Here is a 10,385-nt window from a genome sequence, read left to right on the forward strand (position 1 = left end):
AAAGTTCTGGGAGCGTAAAAATAACTTTGCTTTTAAGTCAGAAAAACGTGCACTCTTAACATCCAGGGGTCGTGATGGGGAAATGTTTAAGTAACCTTATCGGGATGTTCTACCAGCCTTTCAAGAACAATGATATTGGTTCCATGTCAGGAAAATCTAGAGAATGTTAAGCTGTGTACACACCGGAAGAACTGCCCGACTCGCGTCGGTAAATTCGGCGTCGGCTACTTAATATGGCCGACTCGAACAACGACATGGGCGGTTCACACCTACGGAATTACAGCCGACGCCATACGTTCTGCGCTTGCGCGAGATGTAATGTCTCCAAAACAACAGGCGGCGCTAATCTGTATTGTGGGCCAAAAAACACGAAAACCGGAAGTAGGCGGTCCTCTCTAGACCACCTTCTTCGATTCCACTGGTTATCTGGTATGTTTACCATCGTCACTTCCGGGCTTCCCTGATTCGCTAGTCAAGCTGCTAGCCTCCACCAATCAGAATGGTAAAAGAATGACCGACTCGAATGGCGGATTACACATTTGAATCGGCTGAAATGAACGCCGACGTGGGCCGATTCGAGCGACCACACCAAGTAGACTCATGTCACGGACGCCGACTCTCTCAAAGACGCCGATTTTCGGTCCGGTGTGAGCCCGCCTTTACATAGATACGTTATATAAACCTATGAAGAACCCCCAAAAAACATGTTCCCAGAACAAATTATTTTGGTTTTACTTCAGGAAAACTTGCCATTTTAACATCCAGGGAATGTGTTCCTAGAATGTAAATGTTCCCAGAATATTTTCGGAACCAAATGTTCGCTTGGATGGAAGTCAACTGGTGACTCTCAGCAGAATGCCTATGTGGTTGCTCATAAAAGCCTAAAAGCTCATCTATTAAAGTTTATCTCATTTATAATCTACAACCTCAATCTAGATGCCACTTACAGTTTGTATTCAAAGTTTGAAGCTTTTAAACTCCTGACCGGGGCACAACAACACTATTTTGTGGGTGAGTTTAATTGTTTGAATGCAACAAACTCTGATGAAAAAAGGAAACTTTCAAGTTAACTCTCCAGCTTTTCTTCTTCTCCTTCAGTTTGTTATGTCAGACACTCACACACTGTTGTACACCACTATCCGCCAGTACTTCAGGTAACACAAGTTCCATGCACACACACACACACATACTTGACAAAGTATAGCATCCTGTCAAGTAGTGAGCTATAACTGGGAGTTATTAACGGCCTCTCTGTCTAGAGTCTAGTGTGTAGGTGGAGCGGCAGCAGAGAACATGCATTAGTACACACACACACACACACACACACACACACACACACACACACACACACATAATGGAGGGTAATTACTTCCACGGTTGTCTTAAGAGTCTGTGTGGGAGACGGCGAGTAATGAAGGAACACACAGACAATAATCACGTAATTATTTTCTGTATGTATTGAAACAGTTTGTGAGTGTAATTATGTGAGGGAGGTGATTCGGAGATGTTTTTGTGTGTATTTACATCAGAAACATATATTATTGATATTGTAATTTCCACACCACTTTAAGCCAGTTTATCTATGTCAGTTGTAGAATGTCCTTGCTGTATCTCTTGAAACGGATTGTAATTAAATTGTCCCTCTGTTCAATGTTTAAGTGATTTTTGGACTACTTGTGTAGAAATGTGCTACATATTACAGATTCAGGACAAAAAATTACACCCCATTTACTACTTCAGCACCACGGACAGCCCCATGGATTCATCAATGGGGTATTTAAGCTTGATGCATCCGCCATGGTATAAAAATGGACCTGGAAAGTTGGACTTCTGTCTGGTAGTTAATAGAAACCTGTGGGAAACACTGGAGCCAGTGCAGTGTCTGGATACGGTAGGTTTTTTTTTTAGGTGTTTTGGAGAGCTACAGTAAATTGAAGAAAAGTATTAGACTACACACTTAATTAATCTGAACACACACACACACACACACAGTCCCTGCCTTACCTTGAACTCATACGATTCCTCTATGATGACCTCCAGTTTGACGTGGTCTCCCAGCATGGGACGGCCCATGTCAGCGATGCGCAGCTCCTCTTCATCTTTTCCTGACAGAGGCTCTTCCTCCTCCTCTTCCTTTAGCTTTTCCTCTGTAAACGACAACCAGCAGCACCATTAGAACAGGATGGCAGTGTTAAATTTGACTTTATTTTATAATGCACTCAGTATAAATCGCACTTTCCATGGAGTCCTGAGTTCATACATTAAAACAAGAACAAAAAATAACAAGACAGTTAACAGATGTGTAGATATCGGGGGATGATTGTTCAGAAAGGGCAAACAAAGCTTTTAAGGTTTACAGCCACAGGAAGTTGAGTAAAAGTAAAGTAGAATTTTTTATTTATAGAATAAAATGTAATGTTTTAATATGTGGCCACAGGAGAAAAGGAGGAAGTCAGGTTACATAGAATAAAGAGTTATGAAGTCGATGTAGGGAGGAGGTCGGACTTTCACCCAGGAGGCGGCTGTTTATGTCCCGTGCGAAACCAGAAGTCCAAATTGACTTATTTTAAGTTTCTGGATGTAAAGTCACTGTGTCGCGTACTACATAACAGACATATTTATTTTAGCTCAAACCACAATCTAAACCTACCCAATAATTTATAAAAAAGTACATTATATTTTTCGTAACATTGTATTTTTCATGTTGCTCAGCACAACTTGCAAACTAATGTATTTCAATTGGAAACTTACACTGTTTTGTTTTTTTCTGTCAGTCGGGACGATATTACGCTTCGAAACAAATCTTAGGTTGAAGCAACAAAACCACTTAGTGAGGTTGAGGAACCCCGTCACTTCACTACACTAACACATGCGGTGATCAACACCGTGACATGGTTGAACGTCCTGTACCCGTCCACATTAGTAGTCTCTCCCAGTGTTTAACACTACGTTACCAGCTCTGACCGTTGCATATGTGGATGTAGTTTATTCATGTGTCCAAAAAATCCTCCATCCTAATTAACTTCCCATTGGCCTTCCATACCATGAGACTCCTTCATATGGGGATGGATGTAACGTTCAAAACTGAAGCACAGGGCCACTGACCAAATTTCAATATTTGATGAGTTGGGTGTGAGAATGTGTTGACTTGAGATTCAGGAAGAAAAGATGGATCATCTCTTCAAGTATTAACACAGTCTGGATTGTGACATTTATTTTTAAATCCGCGGGTGCAGCCATACTATGTCAGAAATTGTCCATAAACATCAGCTGTTAAGGACTCGACAGCAAGAAATATAAACATTTTATGAAATTATGTAATATGTAATTGCACCGTACTTCTTCATGAAGGTCAGTGATCATATGAAAAAGGTTCACTTTGAATTAAAAACACCCAAATCAAATCCTTTCAGATGCAAGGTGATTATTTTCTCTCTCTCTCTATAACTAATTGTCTGACTGAATCGGAAGCTTTTAGCCGTGGAGCTCCTTTTACCAGAATGAAAAAAAGACAGTGAACCTTTGAACTAAATTGATTCGACTCCCGTTTCCAGCATCCAACTTGGTGTTACATCAATATCTATTGTAGATGCGTCTGTGGTTTCAATTCAAATCCAGTAATCCAGTAATAGGTTTACACTGTTCAGTGGTTACAGCAGCATTACTGAATGAAAACATACTTCAGCTCCACTATCAGCTCATTATCTCTCTTTTCTGTTCCTAGACAGACAGAGTGAGGGAAAGAGAGAGAGAAGCCATGATGAAATCTCCATAAAAACATGTCAAAATCTATTTTGTTGAGTTGGTTTCCTTCAAAGGTTCAAGGGAACACAAGTTGTGTGATATACAGGTAGACATTGTGCAAACTGCACGTGATAATTATCTCCTGAATGGCCTTCATGGCTCTTCTTTAGTAAACTGGAATTCACAATGAATTTAATTTACACACACACACACACACACACACACACACACACACACACACACACACACACACACACACACACACACACACAGTGTGTAATGGTGATTTAATTAACTCAATTCATGTGGGATGAAAATGCCGGGCAGTACCCTTGTTAGCTTCCCCCTCTGTATGTGTGTGTGTGTGTGTGTGTGTGTTTTACAGGCTGCTTCCTGCCAAAGCTGCTGTCTGTTCCATTCATCGTTTTGATCTTTGTCTCTGTCTTGTGTCCCTCTTTCTGCTCCTTTGCGGGTGAAATAACCGGGTGACCCGTTCCAACCAGAGAAGACAGAAATACAATACAATTCCTCCATTTGTACTCCTAATAACTGTGTGTACTGTGTGTACTGTGTCCTTAAATAGGCAGCAGAAGAGACGCGAGCAGGACATAATCTGTCCTCTCCCTAAATACCTCCCTCCTTGTTACATCACTGTATCTAACCCCTTCTCCTTCTTTCTAAAGCTTCAGTTCCTTTGATCTGCCTCCTGTCATCTCACACTCTTTGTCTCTGTCTCTCTCTCGCTGCCTCTCCCTCTCTCTAATTCCTTCTTTCCTGATGTACTTTCAGTCCAAACGACCTGCAGCCACAGAAATCTGACGAAGAGCACATTTCTCCTTCACTTGGCAGCATTCACAACATAGTAGTCATATTTGCTATCTTGGCGTTTTTCACGGTGGACAGATGAGTCCACGTGGGGAGGATTGGTAGCATCTCTCTGCCATAATTAGTGTCATTGCTTCTTTTTCAGTTCTACAGCACATCTCATAATCTTCTTTGCCTGCCACAAACCCCCGAAACGGACTTTTATCTACTTTACACTAGTGTTCTTGTCCATTCCTAGAGACATGTTAATAAACTGGTCTTCATCACCACTCAATTAGTCTAATCTCCTGTTCACCAATTTCTATTCTTGGCATAAAGAAGTTAGGATTTTCAAATACAAAATATTAGCAGTGTAAGAAAAAAAAAAGGCTTCCTTCTTCCAGTTACTTGATGTTATGTGTGTGTCAAATGCATCACATGGTCCTGTCTCTGGTCACATCAAAGCAAAGCTCTGCAGCAGCCGTTGAGATGTAACGACTTCCGACATGTCTCACACCCATGCGTCACATGACACGGCTTGGTCAGAGCTCCAAAGCTTCAAACTATGATGCTCTACGTTCTCCTCTAGCGTCACTTTTGCACGTTATTGGCAAGAAACTGGAGGTGGATCATCAGGATATAGATTTGTAGAAAAAAACAATATGCACACTTTATGTTGCAGTACATGTGGGGGTTCACTGTTTGTTGCTCCCATGGATTTTCACCGATAACGACTCCGACATATCTGGGATCCTGACATCCCGACACGTCATACTAATGCTTCTGGAGCAAATATGTAAATGTGTCTGTGAACTCAAAGTTTGACGCCTTTTAATTACATTTTCTTAACTTTTTAATTCTCTGTAGATTCGTTTCATTTTTTAAAAGCAGTGAAACATCAGGATACATTTTATTAAATATTGAGTGCTTTTCACTTCGGAAATTGTGTCTGCCTGGATGCAACGCTGGTCGATATTTGCTGACAAGAGGTAGTGTGTGTGTGTGTGTGTGTGTGTGTGTGTGTGTGTGTGTGTGTGTCTGTGTGTGTGTGTGTGTGTGTGTGTGTGGGCATTCACACCTAGTCATGCTTTGATAGGGTCCCCAGTTGCACAGAAGTGATGGGAGATGAGAGGGAGATGAGGGAGAGGATGAGAGGGGCAGGAAAAAGGGTGAAGAGGATGGAAAGAAAAATGGACAGAGAGGAGACGAGGACTTTTACACCCTGTCATGTTTGATGGATTCAGGTTGCATTTGAGGAGGCAGAAGAGGAAGGGGGAGTAAGAAGGGAGGCGGTAATCTTTGCAAACTGTCAACAAAGAAAGACAAAAGGAGGAGCAGAGGGGAGAAACTTCTGCGGAATGTCTAGGAGGAGACGAGCAGATGGAAGGAGAGAGAAGACAGGAGGAGACCCGGTCTTTGACGGGATTAAACAGTACAGCAGGGGACGAGGCGAGGAGGAGGAAGAAGGAGCTGTCACACTTCCAGATGGAGTCACACAGGAGGAGACAGAATAGGAGCAGGAGGTGAAAAGACGAGGGGGACTTTGAACTAGACTTGTCTAGGAGAGTGGAAAAGGAGGTGGGGGCATAGATACAGAGGGAGAATGGTAGGTAAGGAGGAAGAGGAGCTGAGGGGTGAGCAGAGGAGATGGGGAGGAAGAGGAGGAGGTGATAGTTGAGGAAAAGAAGAAGGAGGAAAAGGAAGTAAGACAGGAGAAGACAGCGGAGGATGAGGAAGAACAACTGTTGATAAATCTACAATCCAATCAATATAATATATTCATCTTGTATATTTACACTTAAATTACTTTAACACTGAATTCAAACTGATAGACTCAACAAAACAGCATTAACGATCATTATAACATCCAATCATCTATCATTACTAATGTTAATGTTACTAACTGTAATAAAGATACAAATAAACCCATTTACATTGTTTGTTTGGTGATTTGCACTGATTAATGGCAGGTTTAATGATGCGGCTGAAACAGTAAACACCTCGTTTGAATGCAGTACTAATGGTGTTTACTACTGAGACTTCAACGAGCTTGTACATTATACACCATGTAACGTTTATACTTGTGATTGAGCTACACATGGAGAGCAAACACACAGACATGGAATGATAAAGAGATAACTAATAATATGTCATTATTTTAAATCCAATCATGATGGTTTTCCTAAACCTAACTAAGTGGTTTTGTTACCTAAAGCTGTTGTTTTGAAGTGTAATGTCGTTCTGTCTGACAGAAAAAGGTGTAAAAGTATACTTCCAATTGGTTTATAATAGTGTGACATGATTTTTTATTTATTTTTTAAATGCTTCAATTCAATCTATTTCACAAACGCAACACTTGGTTGGGTTTAGATTCCAGTTGGATTTCAAATAAATACTTCTGTTCAGAGTTAAGTAGATACTGTTATGGATAACCATTTCTCCAATGAATGTATATATTTAATCACTTAAATATGCTAAGTTTAACAATATTATGTATTATTGCATAACTGAACACACACCGAGGGATTAAAAAGCAAAGATAAGAATAGGAGGATTAGTGGAGGACAACATCTAGTGACATGTATGAACCCACAGAAATGTTCAGGTCACATGTCGCTGACCACGTTGGGGTGTGTATTGTGTGTGTATGTGAGATGTGTGTGTAGGACATGAGGTCGTCACCCTCTGCAGGGCGCATGTGTTTTCAGCTGGTTTCCCTCTCAGCACTGTTCCTTCCTCCCCCAATGACTGACGGAGGTTCACAGGCTGCAGTGAACTCTCCTCTGCCTCCCGCTCGCCTCAGGCTCCGTGAAAACTGCAACATCACAGGGTCATCTGGGAATGTCTGAAGCCCAAAACTGTGATCGCCCCAAAACACCTTCAGAGGGAGTCGGAGATGTCATTTATTTCTTTTTTCTTCTCTCTCTTCTCATTTTTTTAAGGACTGTTTCTTTATTGGCAGCCAGAGGACTTTCAGAAGACAAATACTTTGTGTCATGAATGTTTTAAAGGCCTGGAATTTATTGGAGAATACTCAATCAAAATCAAGGAGCTTGTCTCATTAACAGCTTTCAAAGTTACAGACTTAGAAACAGATTCCATAAGATGTCAATGTTTTAACTGAAAAGTTTATTCACTGATTGTTCTTTTAATGTAAATCTTTATGTTTTAAATGGTATTTGTTCTTGTCTCCATTTGTACGTTTGTAAATGTGTATAATGTGCTGATGACTGTTTTGGCCAGGTCTCCCTTGAAAAATAGGTTTTTAATCTGAATGAGACAAATCTGGTTAAATAAATAAATAAAAAAGTAGTCTTAGTAGCCAATAGCCGTGGTGCTGACCTGTCAATCACAAGGTAGCCCCGTCCCTAAAGCATCCCCTGCTTTCTGGTCTGTTTGACTCTAAATGGACCAAAAGGTACTAAATGAACATCATGTTGTATTGAAGAATACATGAAACTAGAGATTGAGACCATGAACTCCTGAGGTAATAAATCAAGTACTGGGGTCATTCTCTCAGACTTCCATACAAACAGAGGAGTCGCCCCCTGATGGCCAGTAGAGAGAATGCAAGTTTAGGGCACTTTTCAGATATGGAGGATGCTGCCTAAACAGAACAATATACAAGACAAGCTAACTGGGAGGAATGGTAGCATTCAGGTTCTTCACTAAAAGTGTGTCTTTGGGATGTCATAAGGTCAATCGATCCTGACTATATACTAGTAAATTTGTCTTGATGCATTCTGAAAGAATACGTCAATTTCTTCATCATTGAGGACATATGTCAACTATGACAACTTGGGCAAATTCTTATTTCTTTTAAAGAAGAAGAATCCACCCTACATACAACACTGTCATTTATTTGTCTAAGCCTGCAAATATGAAATATCTGGCTCCACCTGCACAAACAAACCAAAGCTGGATGCAAGTCGACACCTGCTCTCTGGAGGCTGTTGACAAGGCGTTCTAGGACATAATGGAAAACTCTTGCAAGAACAGGGGAGGATAAGATAGATGAACGGACCAGTAAATCACAAGACTTTTCATTCTCTCCTGAGCAAACGAGAACTTAGCAGCTGCTGAATCATTTGTGGGGGAGCTGAGATGATGGAAAGATTGCGTAGTTTAGTTTAACAGGATAGCGATATTACAATCTCATTCTCAAGTCAGACAGGATTGGTGAGCCTCGGTGGAAACTGTTTCCTCTGAACTTGGAAGTTTATTTTCAAAAAACACTTACGCATGTAACCAGTGGAACCGATAGGCTGTAAGTGACATGTCCAGCTCTGATGCAAGAGGGGGGATGTAGAGCATATCTAGAGCATATCGTAGTACAGCATAGCATACTATGATTTAGGAGATGGGAGTGAGAACCTTTTAAATATTATTATGCTCTGTCTAAAATGAAACAAATCAACACTGATTTTTATCTGTTTTCATGAAATTATAGGCTGAGTAAGTGCCTGTTTCCACATAGCGTATTTTTTCTGAGCCCCAAAGTCTCAAATAAAAGCAAGGGGCGATGCTAGTCGTACTACCATATTATGATAATATGAAGTTGCAACAAAACAAAAAGGCAACAAATTGGTTGTAATGGAACACAAACATCGGTATCCTGGTGAAAGTCATTGGTCATGGACCATCCACCACCCAGACCTCCTCCCTACATGGACTTCCACAGACTATTTTGAAAGTTATCTGTGAAACGTCAAGAACAAACGTAATCCACGACATGTTTCCCTTGAAGTGTAATTCACAATGCACAAGTTTTAGGAGGCCATGCTGCTTTTCCTGTTCATTGCTGGAGAACATATGACACATGACAGAATAAACTCATCTACATCACAGAAGGAAGCAGCGGACCTTGAGAGGCCCCCCGCCCATGGCCGATCACTCAGCCAGACCTGTCAGACCAAACACCAGTGAAAGAGGGTCGACCGCCCAAGGAGGAGAAAGAATAGAGCCGAGATGGAAGCTAAGCTAACCCGACTAGGACCTGGTCTGACGTCTGGTCTCAGGAAAATGGATGAAATAATAACAGTAAGACTTCAGGCTGAACCATCAGCAGACGATCATATAATATGTTGTCATGATCCTGGACTGTGGCGCTTTTTTAAGTGAAACGCTAAGATGAAGCGCTCCTCAGCGGCCTGTGGGCACTTTTCTTCCAGAAAAAGACGCTTTGTGGACACAAACCCTGAAAGGACCAATTACAAGACACTTGGCACGTTCATCTAACTAAAAATAAGCTTTTAATAGTCTTCAGAGTACTTTTCCAAAAGGCATTATCTACCTGCTTACTCTGTAAAAGCTACGCTGGACGATGGAAATATAGATCTTAACCTGCATGATGTCTCATAAATAGCCCTCGACTGTCCATTATGGTAAAAAGCCTTGTTGCTCCTGTTCTCAGCCAAGTCACATGACTATGACACTGTTTCTATGTGGAGCCGCTCATATCAGCATGGCAAATGTCAGATTGGTTGCATGTTTAGTCAGTGCAGTAATCCTGTCAACCTCTGTTGCCTGCGGCCAAATAAAGCGATGCATATTAAACGGCAGCATAATGGGGGGAAAAAAGGAAAAGAACACCAGCCTTTATCTCTGGCTCAGAGGCTCTTTGCTTACGAAGCGCTGGTTTGGTGGAAGATGAAACGGGTTCCAACAAGAAAAGCTGACTTGCACACTCACTGAATGTTTCTGGAATTTATATCTGAAGGCAAAATTCACACATTAATCAACATTAGAGAGGGAACGCGCCTGTGTCGGTGGGTTTTCAGCTGCCGTCTCTGGGGGAGGACGCTTAAAAGCCTATTTGAAACACGTGGGCTTGTGCC

At 41.4% G+C, this 10,385-nt stretch overlaps 1 protein-coding gene across 3 annotated transcripts in view; it reads right to left on the reverse strand.

Annotated features, from left to right (window-relative positions):
• Nucleotides 1–10,385, reverse strand: part of slc8a1b (solute carrier family 8 member 1b) — a 151,454-nt gene that overhangs the window by 25,337 nt on the left and 115,732 nt on the right. For all 3 annotated transcript variants that reach the window (XM_084020971.1, XM_084020972.1, XM_084020973.1), the window contains one exon: nucleotides 2,005–2,147. In XM_084020971.1, coding sequence (XP_083877097.1) covers nucleotides 2,005–2,147 — 143 coding nt within the window. The remainder of the gene's footprint in view (nucleotides 1–2,004; nucleotides 2,148–10,385) is intronic.

This window comes from Eutrigla gurnardus (assembly GCF_963514095.1).
Source record: "Eutrigla gurnardus genome assembly, chromosome: 11".
Classification (NCBI taxonomy): Eukaryota; Metazoa; Chordata; class Actinopteri; order Perciformes; family Triglidae; genus Eutrigla; species Eutrigla gurnardus.